This window comes from Sciurus carolinensis, chromosome 8 (assembly GCF_902686445.1).
Source record: "Sciurus carolinensis chromosome 8, mSciCar1.2, whole genome shotgun sequence".
NCBI lineage: Eukaryota > Metazoa > Chordata > Mammalia > Rodentia > Sciuridae > Sciurus > Sciurus carolinensis.
In genome coordinates this window covers 125,429,372-125,453,562 of record NC_062220.1, presented here as the reverse complement: position 1 = coordinate 125,453,562, position 24,191 = coordinate 125,429,372, and the positions used below count along the sequence as shown (strand labels likewise).

At 47.2% G+C, this 24,191-nt stretch overlaps 1 protein-coding gene and 2 pseudogenes across 1 annotated transcript; 2 read left to right on the top strand and 1 right to left on the bottom strand.

The window, feature by feature from the left end:
* On the top strand, positions 1-14,222 carry LOC124991508 (SH3 domain-binding protein 5-like; annotated as a pseudogene).
* A 1,300-nt stretch (positions 14,223-15,522) lies between these two features.
* LOC124991507 (polyubiquitin-like) lies at positions 15,523-23,579 on the bottom strand (annotated as a pseudogene).
* LOC124991677 (polyubiquitin-B-like) lies at positions 21,689-22,471 on the top strand. Its single transcript, XM_047562415.1, has 2 exons — positions 21,689-22,213; positions 22,433-22,471. The coding sequence occupies exons 1-2, from the start codon at positions 21,689-21,691 to the stop codon at positions 22,469-22,471; spliced, it is 564 nt and encodes a 187-aa protein (XP_047418371.1).
* Positions 23,580-24,191: the final 612 nt, after the last annotated feature.

Sequence of the window (24,191 nt, the reverse complement as noted above, 5' to 3'; positions counted from 1 at the left end):
ATGGCTCGCGCAGCGTCCTCTCGGCTCCGGTCCTGTCGTAGGCTGCGGCGGTGGCGGCGGCTCCTGGGCTCGGTGCTCTGCTGCAGCTGCGCGGGGCGGGGCGAGCGCCAGGGACCGCCCAGGGCGTGACGTCATGGCGCTGCGGTCCCGCCCTCGCGAACACACCCACCCCAGAACCCTAGGCAGGAGTGCGCGCTGAGCCAACCCGCCTTGGCCTGACCGCCCCATGCCCAATGCCCCTGTCCACTTGCTGCATGGGGTAGGGGGGGCGAGCATCCTTCACCGGATGTCTGATGGGTGCCAGGCCCAGCAAGTTGTCTAGAGACGGTGGGGCTATTACTGCCATTCTCTGAGCGTGTATCTGCACTCTCTTTTTAAAAAACATTTTCTTTCATTTTTTATTTAGGCATAGAAAGAAAACTTTCATTGAATCAGGAAATATAATACAAATTATGGTGACCTTCAAATGAAACCTGGCACCAATCATGGCCTTTTGGAAATGTGCATATGTAAAAATGTGCATTAATATGTGTACCAGAATGCAGTGCGGAAGTTAACAGCCCCAACATGAGTGGCTGCACAGGTGCGTCTGCTCTGTGGACTCAGGAAGCTCTTGGTTCTCGGTGTCAGTGGTGAGCTGACGTGAAAGGGCTGCTCTGAAAAGAAGCCAGGAGATCTTGTATTGGAAGGCTGAACGCCCATGAACACTAAAACGTTACAAGTGTGGCATAAAACAAAAATATCGCTGGGTAGAGAGGCAGGAGGAAGATAGGTCATTCTTATTTTCCTAACAACTACAATTTTAAAGAACTATATATCAAGACATAACAAAATGCTTGACAAGTGGCAAATGCTAAACTGCATTATTGTCTTTTTCTTTTTGGGTACTGGGGATTGAACTCAGAGGCACTCAACCACAGCTTCACATCCCCAGCCCTATTTTATATTTTATTTAGAGACAGTTTCTCACTGAGTTTCTTCACACCTCACCGTTGCTGAGGCTGGCTTTGAACTCCCCATCCTCCTGCCTCAGCCTCCTGAGCCGCTTGGATTACAGGTGTGCATCATTGTGCTGACTTAAACTGCTTTCTTAAAGTCAGCAACAATAGGGTGGTTGAGGAAGGCAGGTTCAGAGGTAAAGCAGTTTGAGTGAAAGAAACAGTAAGTGCAAAGGCCCTGAGGTAGGAGTGTGCCTTCTGAGGGTGACAAAGAGAGGAGACTCATGAAACTGGAGTGCCACGAGCAAGGCAAACCACATTGGGATTTGCACCAGAGGGCTGGTGGCCAAGATCCCGTTAGGGCCTCAAAGACTGCTTTCAGCATTTGCAGTACTGCCAATGCACCCTGGCTTTTGTCCTCCCTTCAGAAGGACTGAGGGACAGCCCTAGAGTGCCCTTTCCTGCAGAGGTTCATCCAGGATTCTGTCTTTTCCATTCGTCAGTGGCTGGGGTCTCTGGTTATAAACCACAGAGTCAATTTTGGCTTATCTGGGCAAATAGAAAAAAACTGGAAAGATGACAACTGTCCCCAGAGTCCATGGGAACCTGGAGACCTTGGAAATTGGATGAAATCAAGGTAGGTCCTGAAGGCCAGAAAGGGGGGCCTTGGAAATTTTCACCTGGCAAGGACAGTCATTGGTGTGCTCCCACTCAGGGAAACAGAACACTATATGCTTAAGATCTGCATTACCTGACTTGAGACATATGTCTAACCCTCGGTTGAAAGAGGGGATCCCCCACTGTGCTGAGACCCCAGGAGACTGAAGAATGGGAGATGCTAGCTTTTTTTTTTGAGAAATCACACTCCATTTATGTATGATCTATCAAACTGTATAAATGCATTCTACTGTCATGTACAACAAATTAGAATAAAATAATAATAAAAAATTGAAATGTTAGCTCAAGTAGTTGGAAACTATTTGAAAGTTTTCTTTTAGTTGGCAATGAACCTTTATTTTATTTATTATATGTGGTGCTGAAAGTTGAACCCAGTGCCTCACATATGCTAGGCAAGTGCTCTGCCACTGAGCCACAAACCCAGCCCGAGATGCTAGCTTGACAGCAAAAAATTAATGATGCTATAGTTTGATCTGCAATGTCCTCCAGAACTCATGTGTTGAAAGCATGGTCCCCAGTGCAGGAAGGTTCAGAGGCGGGGCTCTTAGGCAGCAGTGACCAGATCATGCGGACTCTGACCTCATCAGTTGCTTAATCCATTTGATGCATTAATCCATTGGGAACTGGATGGACTCCTGGGAGTTGGGACCTAGTTGAGGAAGTAGTTCACTGGGCACCTGCCCTGGAAGGCTGTCTTGTTCCTGGCCCCTTCCTCTTTCTTTCTCTTTGCTTTCTGGCTGCCTGGAGTTGAGCAGCTTGGCTTCACTGCACCTTTCCACCATGTTTCTGCCTTGCTGTTGGCTTCCCATGAAGTGAATTCTCTGAAGTCATCAGACAAAACAAATCTTTCCTCCTCTAATTTGTTTGTGTCAAGTAATTTGGTCACAGCTACAAAAAGCTGACTAACACAAATAATAATGATGATAATAATAATATTGCCATAGATTGAGGACCTGCTATGTTCAGGGCACTGTGCTGAGGCCTTTGGGCTTTGTCTGCATGACTTCACTGAACTCAGCCTCCTCCAGGGTCCTAATGTCATCGATGAAGAAAACCAAGAAAGGTTTTTTTTCAGGTGCATACAGCAAGCAAGCAGCAGCTCCAGTTCTGACCTCAGGCCCCAGTGATGGACTTGCTTATCTGCACCCCTAACTCTACTGGGGTACTTAGGAAAAGAAGGGTGCCTGAGCCTTCCTCTAGGAGCCACTTTTCAAAACCCATGCTTTTCCTTTTTGTGCCAATCATGGAGTCTGGGAGGTTGACTTGTGCTGGTACTTCCTTGATATCCTGGATATTTTCCTCTGAGATGAAACACTTGATGTGTTTCAGCTCTGCAGCCACAGGAAGGTGGGCATGGGTGGGACCAGTGTCCTGAATTCAGAGCCAAGTGGCTGCCACTAAAGTTGGATCATTGATCACAAGGGCACTATCTCCTAAGATCAGCTTGGAAAGAGTTGGGAAAATTTTCCTGAAGAACAACACCTTCCTCAGAATCTGAGAATCCCATTGCCTGATCCATGCTGTCCTGGCACGGACTCAAGTCAGCATCAGGGAGCTCTGGTGCAGTAGCTTAGCCCTTAGAGGCCTCTGCTTCCTGCAATGTCCCTTCAGCGCCCTCTACTGAGGATGCCCACACCATGCACAGTGTAAATGGGAAAAGGTTTAAAAGCCAGGCTGACATGGAGGAGAAAGCATTGAGGGAAGGAAATAATTAAGATCAGAGCCAAAAGTAATGAACTTGAGAAGAAAAAATAATAATAATAATACAAAGAATCAATGAAACAGAGTTGTTTCTTGGAAAAGATAAACAAGATTGATAAACCCCTATGCAAACATAACCAAGAGAAAAACCACATTTACAAAATTAGGGATGAAAAAGGAGAAATCACCATAGACATCACAGAAATCCAGCAGGTCGTTAGGGACTATTTTGAAAATTTGTACTCCAATACATTTGAAAACCTAGAAGAAATGGTTACATTTCTAGATAATAAATATGACCTACCAAAATTGAATCAAAAGGAAATGGAAAACCTAAAAAGACCAATAATTTGTAATGAGATAGAGGCAGTAATAAAAAACCTTCCAACAAAGAAAAACCCAGACCGGATGGACTCCCAGTTGAGTTCTACCAAAAACCTTTAAAAAGGGACTAAAGCCAAGACTCTTCCAACTACTCCATGAAATAGAAAGGGATGGAACACTTCCAAATTTGTGAAGCCAGTATTGCACACATACCAATACCAGTTAAGGACACATCAAGGAAAAACCTACACACCTATATCCCTGAAGAACTTAGAGGCACAAATACAGGATGTGTTTTCTCTCATATGTGAAGATGGAGAAGAAAAAGGAAATCCAAGGTGGGGTAGACCTTATAGAAATCAAGAAAGATCAGTTGAGAAAAGGGAGCAGGAGTGGGAGGGGCTGGGGTGCTGTGGAGTGATATTGGTCAAACTAGATTATTTTTGTGCATGCATGTATGAATATGTAACAACAAATCCCACCATTATGTACACCTATCATGCACCAATAAAAATAAGAGAGAAAAAGTAAGGATTTTCAGGAAATCTCATTTTGATCCTAACCTCAACCCTGGGACTGTTAAGATGGATAGGTGTCAGAATTCACATTGAACTGCTGTTCTTGGGGCATCAATCAACCTACCCTTTAAGATAAAATCATGGCCAGGAGGTTTTGTGTGATCAAGTCCAAGGCGGCAAATGGCAAATGGCAGCTTTCTGCGGCAGACTAAGTGGCCCTCTGTAAATTAAGTGTCTCAGTAGAAATGGGAAGGGATGGAAGTCCAGCCAACAGAGAGGTGGAAAACCTCAAGGTGAGGACCAACCAAGAGCTGTTCCCTGGCACTGCATGAACCCCTCTTTTGATAGCAATTAGGAAAGTTTTATTTTTTCCTCATGGAAATATAAATTAGGTGCAGAATAAACTCATCGTGTATTCTGATGTGACTGAGGAGACATGATGGGTCTTTAGAAAGTCATTGGACAACCATTCACCACTCTTATAAAACTGCTGACAGTCCAGTCCAGGAACACGCCTCTTCTTGTCCCCTTTAATTCAGAGGGATGTATTGTCAGTTTCATGGGGTAGCCAACACCCTCAACATTTCAGTGGCTACTAGAACAAACATTTGTGACTTTGTTCTCCTGGTCTTGGCTAAACTTGGTCCAGGCTGCTAGTTGGGTTCAGATTTCCCCCATGGGTCTCCTTTTTCTGGATCCATCAGAGCATGTTCTTCTGTTGGCAAATGACAGAAGCACAAAAGGAAGAGCATGGCAGGCAAGGCCAGGTCTGGCGCTTGCTGGTATCCCAACCTCCACTGTATTCTATTGCTCTGAGCAAGCCCATCAGCCCTGTCCTAAACCAGTAAGGTGGAGAGGGACTCTCTATTCTGGGAGACACCTCAAGGTCACATGGTTCAAAAAGAAACACTAGAACAACAGTTCTTTCCATCCCAAATGACTGACATCTCTGCTGCTGCTGTCTCTGGAACACAACACTATTGCATGTTGTTGACCCTTGACCCTGTCTGACCCTATACTTCTTCACCTATGTGGGGATACATTGTAGTAAACCCATCAGAAAATACTAAAAGTCCAAACTGCACTAATGCAGTGAACCTACCACATCCTCACTCTGCAGCACAGCCCAGTGTAGAGGGTAACAGCCCACTGTAGAGTCACAGCCCAGTGTAGAGGGCCACAGCCCACTGAAGAGGGCCACAGCCCACTGTAGAGTCACAGCCCAGTGCAGAGGGTCACAGCCCACTGAAGAGGGCCACAGCCCACTGTAGAGGGTCAGATGTTTCCTCTCCTGATCCTGAGGCTGGCTGGGAGCAGGGCTCCAGCCACAGTCCAGCATCATGAGAGATCATCATACTATTTATAACGGGTCCAGGAAAGGATGCAAATTCAAAATATGGTTTTTACTGAATGCATGTCATTTCTGCATCATTGTAGTCAAAAACTCCCAAGTCAATTGGCCAGGGGCACCTCCCTGGTGCCAGCCGCAGTGCTTCCCTGATCTTGCTGGGCTTGTGAAGAGGCAGCAGTGAGCAAGTTGGGGGAAGAGGTGGGTCCTGGATACAGGGAGAACTGGAGAAGTTAAATCAATCCACAGATGCTATCATCTCCTGTTGAGACAGGAGACTGAACCTGAGAATGCTCATCACAAGTTCCTCTTGGATCTAGTTGAGGGAACAGTGAAACTGGACGAACTGGTGAGGAAAATTGGCAAAGCCTTGGAGGACTGGAAGCCCTACTGGGAGGCATGGAGCGGGGCATGGGTGAGGCAGGCTCAGAAAGCCACTCAGGATGTCCAGAGGGCCACAGACGTGCTCGATGCAGTCAGAGTGACCTCCAGCTGCTGGAGGATGACAGGCTGCAGTTGACCTGGCAGGAGATGGAGAGTCTGGAAGTGGGGCAGACCAAGAGGAGGAGCAAGCTGGTGCTTAAGGAGGCTACAGCCAGGTTCCAGGTACAATGCCACCATAGGCAGCATGTGACAGCTGGAGAAAAAACTCAAGAGGGCCATCAACAAGTCCAGAGCTTTTTGAACTCAAGGGAAAGTACTGTCTGCAGCTTGAACATTCAAAGAAGAGTGGGATGATCAAGAAGCCACACTGATGCTGGCAAAGGGTGAGTGCTAGTCAGCCCTGAAGAACATGGGGAGGATCTCAGATGAGATCCTTCACCAGCCTCAGCCGTGCTTCAGTGCCAAGGGGTCTGGGGGCTGTGGTGGTCACCAAGGGCAGTAGCAGGTCTTTGGAGGACCAGGTAGGGAGCCAGTCTGAGCCGGATTCTGTTTCTGTAGTAACTTTGTGTTTGAAGATGACTCAAAAACTCAGTTTGAGTCAGGTTTAGTTCAGGACCACTGAGCCCATCTGAGATATCTGACCAGTTCCCTGCAGTCAAAGAATCTGGCAGCCTGGATCTGTCCAACCCAATGTCCCTGTCAGAGTTTGGGAAGATGTTCCCAGTGCCGGGTCCTTGAAGTGAATGCAGCAGGGCCTCCTGCCCTGAATGTGAGGGAGAATGAGGAGACAGGGCAGAAGGGGCAGAGAACAAAACCGGTGCAAAGCCAACAACAATGGAGGTCTCAGCAACCAGAGTGGTGGTGGTAGCAGGACCAAGAGCCAAAGTGACACCTCCCCTGAGGGCCAGGCCTTGGAGACCAGGTGAAGCATCTCTCCCTTCAGGTCTCCAAGGAAAGAGATGGGATTGTTGCTGACCTAAAATATGGTGGCATCCTGGGCCCTGGCCCATGTACAAATCAATATTTATACATGAAACTGGAGAATGTTGTGCTAATAATATATTAAATAATATAGGCCAAATCTTAAGCATCTACTCTAAACTACACTAATGAAGTTTCAGTGACCTTGAGGGCTGAAGGGTTTCCATCTGGTAAGAGCTCTTGAGCTGGGTTTCCAGGGTTATTGCAGGTGGACTGTGACCAGGGTCACAGCCTTTGCAGAGCAGTCCTGCAACAGTGCTGAGGAATCAATAATTAGCTCCTGTGAAAGAACCCAGCCAGGAAGAGGGCTGGAAGCTTGGCCAAACTGGGGCGCCAGGTTTCATCTTTTCCTTCTGACCCCCATTTTGCTTGGGGATAGTGAGATGTTCTCTCCCATTATATTCCAGAGCATCTAAATATAGTTTTAAATTAAATACTCAGAGAATGCCTTTTTGACCTAGTGAAGGTTTAAAATGAAGAACACAATTCATGTCCATTACCTCTGATGTTGAGAAGTGGTTTTTTTAAAAGCATGCACGCTAGGACATCCATCAAAACCATTTTCTAGGAAGGCTACCAGGAACTGCACTTTTCTGGGGGGAAGGTGAATAGGAGTGTGGGGAAGGGGAGATGGGGGAACAGGGACAGGTCATAGAAGGGGATTTGTGGCTTTGGGGAGAAGGTTCTATAGTACACCTTATCCTGCCAGTCAAGGGGATTTATTCTAAGAGAAGTGCTTTGAAGAATGGTTCCCATTGTTATATCTAGCTTGACAAGCTGTTGATGTCTCTGTAGGTTGTAACTTTAAAAATAAGTTATTTAATGGTATACCACACTAGTATTCCTCAGAGGAGATTATCCTTAAAGCTAGGAAAGGGAGTAGGCACGTGTTGGCTAAGGCTGTGAAATAGAAGCAATGGAGTCTGTTATGCTCATAGTATAAGTGTTAAGACTGCTCTTTTTATTTTTATGATTATGCATATTTAGAAACACTATTCTATTTGTCCCATTACAAGAAAATTTAGCATTTATAAAAGAAAGCAACCTCCCCATTTCATGTTGTCTGTTAGCTGTCAGAGCTGTATACTTTAGTCATTTGTATATCTCTTCATACTGTAGTGGTTTATTTTTTATTGAGTGATAAAGTATACAGATTACAAGGTTCTTTGGTACTTGCTTTAATACCTTGAATATAATAAAAACTGCTTTTGAAAAAGAATTCTACGTCAAACTGTCTTCAGTTGGGGACTGCCTGCACCATGCATGTGTTATTTTTATTCAATATTGCATTAATTTAATATATTTGTGGTATTGCTATCACTTACCAACACTCCTCAGCTTACCTACTGTGGAAATGACAATATTTTCTTGCTAGGACCCTGAAGAACCCAGCACTCCATCAAGATTGGAGTCAACAAGAACTAACAACTCCCTCTGGCAGCAGTTTGGGGTGGATAAGAACCAGATTTACAAAATAGCACCCTCATCAAGTTCATACACTGCTCTGTGCTCTGCACTCAAATCTTTGTGTGTGTGACGTCATATAGTGTGTGACCTCAGTATAACCAATGTAGGCTGGATGTTCTGTTATTATACCAATACAAGGAAACTGATACTCAGAGTAGTAAAGTGATTTATCTGAAGTCAATCAAGTAGGAAGCTGAAAAGACAGGATGTCAACCAGCTTCTCTGGCTTCCCAACCCTTTCCTCTTGCACTTCCCAGCCTCCTAATGCCAAAAAAAAATTGCTTTGCAAATATAACCTCATACATCTGCACTCCATCTTTGTGGAGAAGGTTATTTACAGTGCCCACTTGGTGGGTGAGAAAACTGAATCTCAGGTAACTGAACCTAATTCTTCAGAGTTTCTTAGCTATAAATTTGTAAAGCTAAAATACCAATCTAGTTCCACCAGAATCCAAAATCCATCCTCCTTCCACACAGCTAATGGCTGGTCATATCTACTCTCTTACCAAGGCTCCATCCTGAGAAGGTCCCAGAAGGAACCCTGCTGGCTCTGACCACAGCCCCCTGGACAGAGATTGGCCTCCTCTAGCCTTGCTATCATCTCTTCTCTGATTGCCTGGCTCCTTTTCAGGCTCTTCGAGCTCTCTACTCCTGTGTCAGTTGTTCAGTGACATCACCTGTCATTCATGTTTTTACAGGTGTCTGAGGAAGAGAAAATTCATATTGATTTTTGAATGACTCGAGATGTAAATGACTGGTTATGATTAACTTGGTCACCCTAAAAGGGGATGATGTTGACTTGACCAGGGGTATAAATCTCATGATGGCCCAAAAAACTCAATTACAGAGCAGCCAAAGGTCTATGTAGGTCCCTAAAGTGGCCACAAAATACCTGCAAATCTGGGTACTGCTCATCTAGAGCAATCCATAGCCTCTGTCTCCTGGATCAAAGTCCAGTGGCTTCCTTTGGAATTGGATTAGGTGTGAAAATAGCCCCTATGCCATTTGGTTATGAAAAATGGTTATGATGATGAAGATGATACTGCAATAGCTAAAATTCATAGACCACTTTGTATACATCACTTCATTTTGATATTCACAAAGTCTCTTCACTGGCTGTCCTAGTCAGCTGCAGTGCTACAACAAAATACCTGAACCTGGAAATGTTAAAAAACATTTTTTTTCTCTCCATTGCGAGGGTGGGAGTTCAAGGTCAAGGTTCTGGCAGATTGAGCTACTTGCTCACACCTGGCTGCCTTCTCACTGTGTCCTCACTTGGCAGAGAACACATGAGCCCTGGTCTCTTCCTCACCTTCTAAGAATACTCAACTCATCTTGGCAGCCATGTCCCCATATCCTTATCTAAATCTAATTTAACTCCCACAGGCCCCATGCAAGTACTGGCATTAGAGATTGAAGATATACATTAGGAGGAGACACAAACATTCACTACGGAAGCCATATGGGATCCTGGGCATGTTTTGTAGCTTCTGTGTGCTTCTGTTTCCTCCTGCAGATGATATTAACACCTAATCTAGGTACATGTGTATGTGTGTGTGCATATCATTACATTCAATTTAAAAACAAATTACTAGATGATATATGCAAGCAACTCTAGATGTTTTTTAGAACATGAATATATGACTCTAAGTATCCAAATATAAACTGAACCCAATTCTAAGAAAAATTTTCAGTGTGGGAATAAATAATTCCCAGTGAGAGAATAAAAATGGGGTTTTGTCCTGATGGTATAACCTTTAAAGGAGATCAAATACATACTCATGAAATTTAACTTGATAATGTGGAAGCAATTACATATTTATATTATACATAATAGAAGAACTATGTATTACTATATTGTTTCCACATTTAGAAATCAATTGATAACCCAATTTTTTCACAGTCATTTTCAACATCAATGTTTTCTTATGTCCAAAACAAAATTTTGAACCTTCAAAGGCAATTCCAGGATTCCATATTCTGTTCCATCTAACAAGAGGGAGAGAAAGGTCTTTGTGAATCAGAACATTGTTGACAACCACAGCGAAGACTTCGTGTGGCTTAGTATATGTGCAAGTTCATCCTCTAGGTGTGTATCTGTGGTCACAATGTACATTTCTTTAAATGACTGCACGACACCTGCATACAACACCATCCATACACTCAAAAAGGTAAGGCCACATTCAAGGAATCCTGGTCAAATCTGAGTTCAATTTCTTTAACATTCGTTTTCCTGATTCCACCATGTCACCTCTTAAGTCAATCTGTCCCCACCCTAACTGTACATAGCATGTCAAAATGACCTTCCTGAGAAAGCCCCACATTAAGCTTTCCTAAGGACTCCCTCTTTCTCATGGGAAGGGGAGTTGTTCTAGAAGTAAAACATGAAGGTGGTACACCCCAATGACAATGATGAGGGCCCCTTGGGTGCTGGGATCCTTCTTTATAGGCTGTTTTTATAATTTTTATAATTGCTGTTTTAAACAAGAAATAAAGACTGTGTTTACCATTGTTATTAGAAATTAAAGAGCCTGACCAATCTCAGGCTCCAGGACCTCCTGGGCGTGGCCAAGTGACTGGCCTTCATCCAGGCAGTCAGCGCCCCTGACACCAGAGGCAGGCATGATCTAGGAGGGTGTCCAGATTTCCACCCTATGCAGCAGGAAAAGGGGTCTGAAAAAGGACACTGAGAGATTCCCAGCCTGAGAGCCTCTGGGGAGGCCTACAGTAGGGGACACACCCCATCTCACAGTCATTTTCCTGACAGTACTATGAATTCACTACACTTGGGCAAGTAGTGGTCCTGGCCACCCCAGAGGAAGATTCAAGATAAGTGCCAGCTCAGCTGTGCTGTCACAGGGAGGTCCTGCACACCGAGTCTCAGGCTCACGTTCTTGGCAACCTCACTCCAACTTTTTCACCACTGGAAGAGGAGTGCTAGTGTGTGGTTGCACACAGTTCATCTGGGCTATGGGTGATCCCTCTCCATCCAGGGCCTGGGTCCCCACTGCAGCCTGCCAGGCAGCACCACCAACAGGGGTCAGGAGGATTCACCTCTGGGAGTAACAGCACCAGGCACCATGAGCACCAGCGACACCTTCACCCTGCAGGCTGCACCTGGGAGGACCCGCAGGCAGTGAGAGGACCCAGGGAGCATCCATTTTGGACAGTGGTCCCAGCTGAGGCTCCCTCCTGCCTGGCTTCTCCAGGCACTGCTCACAATATTTTTCCCAGTCCAGAAACCCACCCAGCACTCCACCTGCGATGAAGAGTGGCAGATCTTCACAGCTGAGGGTGGAAGAGCATGCATGGTTGCTCAGTAGGTTATGGGAAGCTTGAGGTCCAAAACTCACACCTAACTCTGGCAGGGTGTCCTTCCATCTGCAGGACACCAATACGCTTGACAGATTGAACCTCCCAACAGTGAATGCTGAGGGGACCTCTAGGTCTGTAAGGTGTCTGTGTTGGATTGAATTGGTCAAAGGTGAACAGGTCTTCCACTGTGGAATCAGTAGGAGGCCTACTAGTGTCCCCAGAACAGCTAAGCAAAGATGCACTCAAACAATTGGAGAATCTTGATACAAAAATCGAAGAGAGAAGCCCAAACATAAATAAAACCAGACTTTGTGAGCACACGAGCTGGGGTATTCTGGCTTCCCTATGGAGGGAAAGGACAGTATACCAGGGTACTGGTCCCTACCTGCCTGCCCTGCTGAAGCCCTCAGTCAGAGACTGGGGGGCACTCATGCTCTCTTTTCAGCAGCTGTCCCCTCCAGTGTTCCCAGAGGAAGTGCAGGAAGACAGTCCCTGATCCCAAGCTGCCACTACCAGGAAACTTGCTCCCCAGCAGTTTTCCTTCTGTCTGGCCAGACCCTTGCAGGACCATGGACAGCTCTCCGGCCAAGCGCTTGCAGGACCATGGACAGCTCTCTGACAGCTCTGGGGCGGGGCATGGGCGGAGGGATTCCTGCCATTGCAAGAGCTCCAAACCTAGCTGTCAAACCCACCACCGCCTGCACTCACCAGATCAAGACTAGATACAAACGCTGGATCACAGCTTCACTGTGACAGTGGAGGAAGTGTCCTGTCCCAGGCCCAGTGAGTTAGATCCTGGTGACGCCATCCCTGCTTGCTCATTCACGGCACACCTGCAGGACCAGTCCTGTGCTGGTGCACCGCCTATCTCCTGTCCTTGCTTCCCCACTTCAGAGGCCCAAGACGTCTCCTGCTGGCAGCCCTGCTCCAGCCCACCACCCTCCTCCACCCTTGGTGGCCTGTGGAGTGTGCATATTGGGGCCTGAGCCATTGCCCACCTTTCCAGAGAAGAGTTCCCTCAAGGAGGCACGGGCCTCTCCCTGTACTGGAGGAACAGGTACCACCAACGAAAACCCTCATGTATCACCCTAGTACCCACCTACTGCATGCACCAAGAGCCACACTCTATCTGCCAGCCAGAGACTGCTCAGCCCTCCTGCCACCCACCACCTCCACTGGACTCCAGTGCAGCTGTGCAGCCATTCTGGACACCTCTGGAGAGGAGCAGGAGCGCTGCACCAGCATGAGAGGAGGAATCCCTGCCATTGCCACAACTGCTGACCTTCAACCAACATGTACAACCCTTCCCAGAGGATCAGGAAATGTAAATGGGTCAGCTGGTGGAGCAGGCTCTGAATCCAAAACCCAAGTGCCCCTGCTCCACAGTCCCCCCAGGATCCAGGCATGCTCCAGGTACGCGGTTTCTGTGACTATCCCTCTTGCATCTGGTACACGCACGCGGACCTTTGCACATGCACCTTTGCACGTGCATCTTTGCATGTGTGTGTCCATTCCTGGCACGACCCTGCCTCATGCCCTGGTGAATCTTTGCATGCCCACGTTTCCACGTGCACCTTTGCACGTGCATGTCTGTTCCTGGCACGACCCTGCCTCATGCCCTGGTGGATTTTTGCATGAGCATCCTTGCACGTGCACATTTGCACATGCACCTTTGCACGTGCATGTCCGTTCCTGGCACGACCCTGCTTCGTGCCCTGGTGGATCTTTGCATGTGCATCCTCGCATGTGCACCTTTGCACGTGCTTGTCCATTCCTGGCAGGACCCTGCCTCGTGCCCTGGTGGACCTTTGCAGTGCACCTTTGCACATGCATGTCCGTTCCTGGCACGACCCCGCCTCGTGCCCTTGTGGATCTTTGCATGCGCATCCTTGCACGTGCACCTTTGCACATGCACCTTTGCACGTGCATGTCCATTCCTGGCACGACCCTGCCTCGTGCCCTGGTGGATCTTTGCATGCGCATCCTCGCATGTGCACCTTTGCACGTGCTTGTCCATTCCTGGCAGGACCCTGCCTCGTGCCCTGGTGGACCTTTGCAGTGCACCTTTGCACATGCATGTCCGTTCCTGGCACGACCCCGCCTCGTGCCCTTGTGGATCTTTGCATGCCCATCCTTGCACGTGCACCTTTGCACGTGCGTGTCCGTTGCTGGCACGAGCCTGCTTCATGCCCTGTGTCAACGGTTTTCTGCACGTGCCCAGGGTTCTCTAGCCATTACCTTCCCTACCTGCATCGTGGTAACAGGTCTTACTCCTGTTTCTTCTGAAACCAGTTGGCTGCAGGAGAACCCTTTCCACTCGCCGCTGTATTTCTGAATTGCGCCATTTCTAATAACTGCCATGGGTATGTCCCAGGGAAAGCTTTGTCCCTCACCGGTGGCCACCAGGGACTGGCCAGTGGCGTCCCCCATGAAGCCCTATCACAGCTCCCGCAGACTTCCCTATTCTGGTTGGACACTCTGGGCTGCCTGGTCCCACGGGGACACTCACAGATCATCCTGCCGCCGGCTTGCAAGGGCACATTGGCGGTTGAGTGGAGCACCTCCTAGATGCATGTCCAGGATCCTGAAGACCATTCTACACTTTCTGGGAGACGCGGACATGTCCTCCATCCTCCGCATGCCAGGTCTGGTGAGGGAGATGCTGCTGTCTGCTGCACCTTCCACCGATTCCTGCAGCACAGACCATCAAATCATCAAGCACATGCCTCCTATGGCACAGGAGCAGGAAGGGGCTGCTTGCCAGCTTGCAGGACTAAGGCCTGTCCAAGACCACTGTCCAGGGAAGACTGTACACAGAGCCCCTGGAGACAGTGGCCAAGGGGAGCCTGAGAAGGCAGAAGATCCCGAGGAAAGAAAATGTCAGAGGGGGAGCTCCCATGTGACTGGAGGAGAACAATCTGCCTTCAGGCCCCTGGTGTCCCATGGCCGCCTGCCTTCCTTTGTGCCCAGACCTGGGGCTCTGCAGGTAAACATCTGCACCCAGAGCTCCCAAGACAGAGCTGGCATCTCCCAGGCCACCTGTATGAGTTCCTGCCACAAAAGAAATGCCATCAGCAGCTCATACAGCTCCAGTCGAGGTTTCCCAAGCCTGAAGAGGAGGGCTCCAGGCCCTTCCAACCGTAAGCTGCCCCTGGGATGCTCTTCATCCCCAGGGATTCCACCAAAGAAGGCCCACACTGAGAAGGTGGCAGAAGGTAGGGTGGGAGAGCCATTGCCCAGGAAGAAGGGTTCAGGTACTGGGGATGCCGGCAGGCCACAGAAACGGAAGATTCCTTTGCTGCCTCACCACCGAGGGGAACCTCTGAGGCTGCCACCACCTCTGGAACTGGCCTGTCCAGTCACCGCTGAGGACCTAGACCGGGAGAAGGAGAAAATTCTGCAGCGCATCAACCGCCTTCTGATGGGTGAGACCCAGGCCATGTGTGACAGCACTACCATGGCCCCCCAAGCCCATGCATGGGACCCCGCTGCATTGGGAGGAGTGGCCAGACCTGTGGCATCCCTGGGCCTTAGCCAGAACTTGCTCCACCATCCCAGTACCACCACTGTGGCAGCCTCCACCCCAATGTGGGTGGGCTCTGCTGTCTCATCCCAGAGACACCCTCCCACCTCCAACCTTAGTGTCCTCTTCGCCCACAGCCTGCCAATTGCTGCTTTGGCCCTTCCTCCCAGACCCTCTCCCAGCACACTGGCAGGCTTGGCTCCACAGCCAGTGGCTCCCTTTGGGTCCACCCTCATGAATACCAGTTTGCCTTCCCAGTCCCTCCATGTGGGGCCTCCATCCAGCTCAGGTAGGAGCTTCCTCCCCTCTCACCAGGGCCCAAAGCCCAACAGAACACACAGGGCCTCACCTGTGGACAGCACCAGCAGACCAGCTCCAAGGGTGCGGCAAAAGGCTCTGCTTGGGAAGCAGGCTGTCATCTGTGGAGCCACCATTCCACAAATCCCTGGGATTCCTCATGGGAAGATGCCCCTGTCCCTCTCCTTTGCCAGCCCTCAATCTGTACACCTAGCAGCTCCAGGTCCAGGAGCAGTCCCAGTCCCACCATTGACTGCAGGTCCCCCAGCCTTGGCCAGTCCAAAGCACTCAGCCCTTGGGGCTGACACACATCAAAACCACACCATGGGTTCCCATGCCAGCACCCAGGCACATTCTGCTGGCAGCCAGGCTGCAAGGCCTGCTGGGACATCAAATGCATTGGCGTCTCCCTCTGCAGCTGCCCCCCAGAGTGTGGCCAGAGTTTGTCCTGACAACAGGCAGCCCCAGTCTGCCTGTGAGAAACAAGTTCCATCCCCTTCCAGGCTGACAGGGTTAGTTACATCAAAGGCCACTGGGAGGACAGACTTGTCTCCAGGCCTGACTACTCCCACAACAGCAATGAGCATTTGCTCAGAAAGTAGAGGGACCCCCAAACCTGGAGAGCACCAAGGGGCAAGCTTGGGACAGAACAGCAACAGGGACCCTGGCCTGAGCACTACCACTGCACCCAGAAAATGCAAAAGCAAGAGCAAACGGGGGCAAGGAAGCACTGGAGCTCCTACCCTGAATGCCACTCCCCAACACCTGCCCACCCAGGAACACCTAGGCTCATCTCAGGGGACCAACACCACCCCCAGAAAGGCTACTTCTAGTAGCTCATCTGTCCCTTTCACACCAATGGGATCTGGGAGCCCAGACTTGCTCCCAGATCTCATATCAGCCTTTGGGAACATGTGTATCTCTTCCCAAAGAAGAGGGACCCCAAACAACACAGAGCAACCTGGGGCAAGCTTGGGACACAGTAATGCCAATGTCCATAGGCAGAGCACCACCATGGGGACCAAGGGGCAGAAAGGAAAGTGCAAGTCAGGGCAAGAAAACACTGGGGTTTGTACACTTACTGCCACCCTCCAAAGCCTGCCCATACAGAAACCCTTAGGCTCTCCTGGGGGAATAAGGACCACCCTGAAAAAAACCTCATCTACTTGTAGGCCTGTTCCCATATCACCAATGGGATCTGGGAGCCCAGACTTGGTCCCAGTTTTGTCATCTCCCAGGGCAGCAATAAACACCTGCTCAAAAAGTAGAGGAACCCCCAAAACTGGAGAGCAAAATGAGGCAAGTTTGGGACAGAACACTAAGAGTGTCCCTGGCCAGAGCACTACCACTGTCCCCAAAAAACAAAAGAACAAAAGAAAACAAAAACAAGGAAACACTGGAGTTCCTACCCTGAGTGCCACCCCTCAACACCTGCCCACCCAGGAACACCAAAGCTCATCTCAGGGGAACAACACCACCCCCAGAAAGGCTACCTCAGGTAACTCGTCTGTCTCTGTGACATCAGGGGGATCTGGGAGCCCAGAATTGCTCCCAGATTTCATATCAGCGTTTGGGACCTTGTGCATCTCCTCTTAAAGAGGATGGACCCCAAGCAACAGACAGAAACCTGGGGAAAGCTTGGGACAGAGCACCTCCAGTGTCCATAGGCAGATGACCACCATGGGGACAAAGGGACAGAAGGTAAAGTGCAAACAAGGGCAAGCAACATTCCTACATTTACTGCCATCCCACAAAGTCTGTCCAAGCAGAACCCCTTAAGCTCTCCTGGGGGAACTAGTACCACACACAGAAAGGCCACCTCTACCTGTGAGTTTGTCCTCATGCATTCAAAGGAATCTGGGAGTCCAGACTAGACTCGAATTTCATATCTGCCTTTGGGGCCATGTTTCTCTCCTCCCAATATTGAGGAACAAGAAGCCCAAGACAGAGCTGATGGGGCAACTTGGGCTTCAACAACTTCAGTCCCACTAACCAGACCATCTGTATAGTGACCACCTTAAAAGGGAGAAAAAACAACTCTGTTCCTGGGGCTGAGGGGGCCACTCTTAAGTCCAACCCCTGCAGAAACCCCCAAGTCCACCTTGGGGCAGGAACACCTCTGTGAGCAAGGCTGTATATTCTTACACCCATGCCCTGACCTCTCACCCTGGCAGCTCTGCGTCTCTTAGGTTACATTTCTTACAAGTTACATTATATTTATCTCTCTTTCTCCTTAATCTTAAATTTCCAGGAAATGAGGCATGAGGAGATTGCATATAGGCTGACAGGCCATAGCAGGAACTCTCCTTGCAGTTCCTGTCCCTAAAGTTAGGTATGGGGCCATGTGTAAGATGGAGAAAATCTGAGGCAACTCTTAGATGCCAGAGAATTTTTGAATATTATTGGGCATTACAGTAAAAGAAGGCCTAGTTTTATCAAATGTATGATTTGATTTTGTTTATAGTAATTGGTGAGCAACAAAATTATAAAATGGAGTCAGTATAGATATTGAAAATCAGTTTTACAACTTGCGTGTTTATACACAATGGTCTTATCACCTTAAATTAAATTAAGTGGTTATATTAGAATTGGTATTTTTTAAGGTGTTAACAAGCAGTAGTTGTAATTAGTAAGGAAAACACAATATAAAATGAGTAAGTGTAAAATTATATTTAATTTTTATAATAGCTATGGATTAAGGAATATAATTTTGTATAATTTTAAACAGTTGTATATAGCATTTTCTGTTTCTATTAGGCACATAGTAATTTGTATAGCAAAAATTAATCTTTTCAATTTAAGTTTAAATGAATTTGAATGATTATTTTAACCTGGAATGAGATGAGAGGTAGAGTTTTATTTTAAGAGAGAACACAGAAGCTATCAAAAGACATTTGGTGAAATAAGAAATACATATGTTCAATGAGCACAGGACAAAAATTTCCACTCATTAATACTAAAAAAGAAGCAAAAGAATGACTAGATTTTACCTAACAAAATAGGAGTAATATTTACTGTCGTTCAATGTTGTGCCAATCCAAGTGTAGGGAATTAGTTCTTTTAAATATTGTTGGGGAGAATGTAAATGGGTAGTATCATTCAGGACAGTGATTTGATAAGTGATTTAAAAGTCTTAGAATTTTATGTGCCATCAATGATATTTTTGAAATTTATGTTAAAATAATGTTTATTTGAAAGCTGAGAGATTTAAAAAAATAAATAAGGTAATCTCCCAGCAGTAAAAAAAAAAAAAAAAAAAAAAAAAAAAAAGTTTATTTGTAAAGAGAGAGCTGTAGGAATATTCCTGATAGCTGTTTTTAAGGTAGCAAGAATAATTTAAATGTCCAATATAGGGTTCTGGATAGATGAACTATATGCTAAAAGATCTGGCATTAAAATAATATTGGGTGCAATTTAAAATAATTTAGAAGTTTTAAAACTATTAGTATGATTTTATATTTATAAAATGCATATATATATAAGTTATGTGTTTAATGTTAGTAGTTATATATGAATAGTAGAATTTAAGATTCTTATGTATACTTCTTAATTTTTCTGAAATGGGTCTCTTGACAAAACTAAGAAAAGATGTTTTAATTTTGAAATGCATCTTAGTTTCTTATCTATTATCTATTATCTATTCTCTATTCCATATTATCTATATGCATATTATGTATCCATATATGCATTATATATCCATATTATCTATTGCATAGATGTTCACATATAATGTTTTGGATGAATAGAAATGTTAACCTAAATTAACATTATGTTTGAAACATGAAGACACAAGAAAGTTTTTAACTCTCCTTGGGAAGGTGTCACTCCTAGTTAGGGCACCAGGAGAATATGCAGTGAAGGACAGAGCACAGCTCCAGAGCCTGTTCACCATGCATGTCCTAGATCTGTCATGTGTTCAGATGACACTGCTGCACAGTGCTGAGTCCTGTGCCTCTGCTGCTCACTGGGACTCTCCTGCCTCCACCCCAACCCTTGCCTTGGAGGCCTGCCCTAGCGCTGCTGCCTGCCCTGGGATCAGTACTGGGCACTCACTTTCATAATCCAGCCCAATACTCAGGAATCCTCAGGTCCAAGTCTCTCCTCTGTTGATCTTGAGCATTCTCCCATGGCCACAAACCTCAGTGCGCTGTTTGGATTCTCTCTCTTGACTCCAGAGAAGTGCTGGGTGCCTCTAATACACCATCCTGCCCCTCTTGTCTGAATTTGAATTCAATCACAGCATTTTCCCCTGAATATTTGGGTGCAAATGCTAAGAGAGCTCATCACTGAGGTTTCCAGGAATTGGGAACTTCCTGTGAATTCAAGGCAAATCCCTACAGAGTCATTTTATTACCAGGAAAGCTTGGGTCTGTCATAGTTGATTCTCTTCACCACAGGCACTCATTATGAACAAGACGTGTTTACATCATTCACCAGACCATTCCTCAGAGGATTGGATTTGCTCGTGGCAATCAAAAAGGGGACCAAAGATGCCAATTCTGTGCTGAAATCAGTCTGAATATAAAAGAGTTGCCAAAAATGGTGGGGCCCAATTTGCAGGCAATATCCTTTTGAAGATTGGCAATGAACTTCACCTAAATGCCCAAGACTGGTAGAAAATTTAAATATTATAAACTTTCAGGATCTTTTTCTCCATTGGCTTGAGGAAAGGGGCTAAGAAATGCCTTCAGGATGTCCCAAGGTAGAGTATACCTGACTTCATTCAAATAATTATGTTCCTACCATTTGTCTCCAAAGTAATTGACAAACTGAGTAAATCTTGAGGACTTCTCTGGAGACTGTGTGCTGTGCACATTTACGTCATATGGAGACAGAAAAGATGATACGCGCCCTGAGACGGAGGTAAGAAAAGAGCTGGGATATGAAGATAGGAGACTAGGGCCCCACCAAGTTCAGATTGCTTTGAAAAGTAAGACCACAGTGAAACAGAATAGAAAGACCATGCCTGCAAGACTGAGCTTAAGTTGAGAGTGAGACATCTGTGGCCCAGAGCCCAGACCTCTCTGAAAAGGGACTAACTGCAACACAGTGACCTTAAACTGACTGGAACAAATGGTATGTGAAGAGGATATTGTCACTGAATACCATGCCAAGGACTGGACTGGGGAAGATTTTTTTTACCCCTTAGATGCATATAAATCCCAAGACAACACTCACTCACTGGTCACCCTCATTGGAACCCCAACCATGAAAGACATCTCCTGTCATTCCATTATTTTCCTAAATTCTGATAATTGACCCTCATCTGTCCACTACTGGTGTCTGTGATATTCATACATTGAATTCACAATACAAAGAACCAACTCACTCCATTGTGTGTGCTGCAAAATGCCTTTAGACCAAATATGTCAGTACACTAGACTGACATGGGAAATGATATTATCTACTGCCCGGCTACAGGAATGGAAGATTCCAAAATTGAGGCATCATGAGTTCACACATGGCAGACCCTTTCAGACCACACAAAGAAGGATGCATTCTCCATGTTGAAAACATGAAGAGATGCAGTACCAGGTGGAGGGTGGACTTTTTCTGGATGTTGTAGTGAGAGAGTGTGTCTGTCTTCTAGCTGTTTGGCAGAAAAGATCAACCAGATGATGGTATCCCACTGCAGACATGCAGAACCAGGTGAAGGATGTACTTCTTCTTGATGGTGCAGAGAGACAGGGTGTGCCTGTCTTCCAGCTCTTTGCTAGATCAATGTCTGCTGGTCAGGAAGAATGCCTTTCTTTTCGTGGATCTTTGCCTTAGCATCCTCAATGGTGTTACTGGGCTCCACCTCCAGGGTGATGGTCATGCCAGTCAGAGTCTTCATGAAGATCTGCATCCCACCTCTGAGGTGCAGCACCTGGTGCAGGGTGGACTCCTCCTGGATGTTGTAGTCAGGGTGTGCCTGTATTACAGCTCTGTGCCAGCAAAGAACATCCACTGCTGCTTGGGGCAGATGAAATCCTGGTCTCAGCTGGGATGTAGATCTTCATGAGGACCCTGACCAGCAAGATCATCAACTGGAGGTGGAGCCCACTGACCCCACTGAGAAGGTCAAGGTAATGAATCAAGACCAGGATGGCAACTCCCCTACCCGGAAGGGGTTGATGTTTGCTGGCAACAGCTGGACAACTGGTGCACCCAGTCTTACTTGAATATCCAATAGGAGTTCACTTTGCACATGGTGCAGTGCCACAGAGGTGGGATGCTGTGCTTCATGAAGACCCTGAAAGGCATGACCATCACCCTGGAGGAGGAGCTCAGTGACACAAATGAGAATGTCAAGGCAAAGATACAAGACAAGGAAGGCATTCTTCCAACCAGCAGAGGTAGATCTAGCAAAGGGCTGGAAGACAGCACCCTCTCTGACTACAACATCCAGGAGTCCACACTACACCTGGTGCTGCATCTCAGAGGTGGAATGCAGATCATCATGAAGACCCTGAAAGGCATGATGATCACCATGGAGTTTGAGCCCAGTGACACCAGTGAGAATGTCAAAGCAGGGATGCAAGAAAAGGAGGGTATCCTCCCTGACCAACAGAGGTTGATCTTTGCTGACAAATACCTGGAAAAAGGATGCACCCTTTCTGACTACGACACCCAGAAGGAGTCCACCCTGTACCTGGTGCTTCACCTCAGAGATGGGGTGCAGATCTTCATGAATACCCTGACCAGCACCACCAGCACACTCGAGTTGGAGCCCAGTGACACCATTGAGAATGTCAAGGCAAATAACCAAGAGAAGGAAGGCATTCTTCCCGAACAGTTGAGGATGATCTAGCAAAGAAAGGGAAGACAGCACCGAGTGTGACTACAACATCTTGGAGGAGTCCACCCTGCACCCTGTGTTGTGCCTCAGAGGTGGGATGAAGATCTTCATGAAACCCTGACAGGCACAACCATCACCCTGGAGGTGGAACCCAGTAAAAGCATAGAGAATGGCAAGGCAGGGATCCAAGAAAAGGAAGGCATCTTACCTGACTAGCAGAGGTTGATCTTTGCTGGCAAACACTGGAAGATGTCTGCAACATGTCTGACTACAACATCTAAGGGGAATCCACACTGAACCTGGTGTTGCACCTAAGAGGGGGGATGCAGATCTTCATGAAGACCCTGATTGGCATGAACATCACCCTGGATGTGGAGCGAGTGAGACAAGTGAGAATGGCAAGGCAAAGATCTAAGACAAGAAGGCGAGAATCCCGACCAGCAGAGATGATCTTGAAAAGAGCCAAAAGACAGTAGCCTATTGAATTTCAATCCAGGAGTCAACCCTGCACCTGGTGCTGTATCTCAGAGGTGGGATGCAGATATTCATGAAAACCCTGACTGGCATGACCATCACCCTGAGGATGCACCTCAGTGACACCATTGAGTATGTAAAGGCAAAGATCCCAGGTAAGGTAGGCAACTCTGACCAGGAGAGTTTGAACTGTTGGCAACAGCTACAAGACTGGTGCACCATGTCTGACTATAACATCCAGAAGTAGTGCACCCTGCACCTGGTGTGCACGTCAGATGTGGGATGCAGATCATCTTGAAGACCCTGACTGGCATGACCATAACCCTGAAGGTGGAGCTCAGTGACACCATTGATAAAGGCAAGGCAAAGATCTGAGACAAGGAAGGCAATTTTTGTGACCTGCACAAATTGATCTCACAAAAAGCTGGAAGACAGTAGCCTGTCAGATTTCAAATCCATGAGTTCAACCTGCACTTGGTGCTACATCTCAGGGTTGGGATGCAGATCTTCATGAAGACCCTGACTGGCACGAGCATCGCCATGGAGGTGGAGCCTAGTGACACCATGGAGAATGTCAAGGCAAGAACCAAGTCAAGGAAGGCATCCTCCCTGACCAGTACAGGTTGATCTTTCTTGCCAAACAGCTGGACAACACTAGATGCCTTCTGGATGTTGCAGTGAGACAGGGTGTGTCTGTCTAAAAACTGTTTTGCAGCAAAGATCAAGCTGTGCTGGTCAGGGAGGATGCCTTCCTTGATTTGGTTCTTGCCTTGACATTCTCCATAGTGCCACTGGGCTCCACCTCCAGGGTGATGGTTCTGCCAGTCAGGGTCTTCATGAAGATCTGCATCTCCCTTCTGAGGTGCAGAACCAGGTGCAGTGTGGACTCCTCCTGAATGTTATAGTCACACAGGGTGTGCCTATCTTACAGTTCTGTGCCAGGAAAGATCAAGCACTGTTATTTGGGGGAAATTAATACCTTGTCTCAGAGGTGGGATGTAGTTCTTCATGAGGACCCTGACTAGAAAGACCACCAATCTGTTGGTCGAACCCATTGACACATTGAGAATGTCAAGGTAATGATTCAAGACAGATTGGCATCTCCCCTAACCAGCAGAGGTTGATGTTTCCTGCAACAACTGGATGACTGGTGCACCCTTTCTTAGTTGAAGATCTACAAGTAGTCCACCACCACCTGGTGCTACATTTCATATGTGGGATGCAGATCTTTATGAATCTGACTGGCAAGACCATAAACCTGGAAGTGGAGCTCAGTGACACTAATGAGAATGTCAAGGCAAAGATCCAAGACAAGGAAGGCATTCTTCTGACCAGCAGAGTTTGATCTAGCAAAGAGATGGAAGACAGAACACTGTCTGACTACAATATCCAGGAGTCTGCCCTGCACCTGGTCCTGCACCTCAGAGGTGGGATGCAGATCTTCATGAAGACCCTGACCCAC

What these genes read in the sequence shown, in the direction of transcription:
- LOC124991677 (XM_047562415.1), top strand. Translation starts at nt 21,689, where the DNA reads ATGCTGTGCTTCATGAAGACCCTGAAAGGCATGACCATCACCCTGGAG. An exon ending in ACACCATTGAGAATGTCAAG is followed by an intron (nt 22,214 to 22,432) that starts GCAAATAACCAA and finishes GAGAATGGCAAG; the next exon opens with GCAGGGATCCAAGAAAAGGA.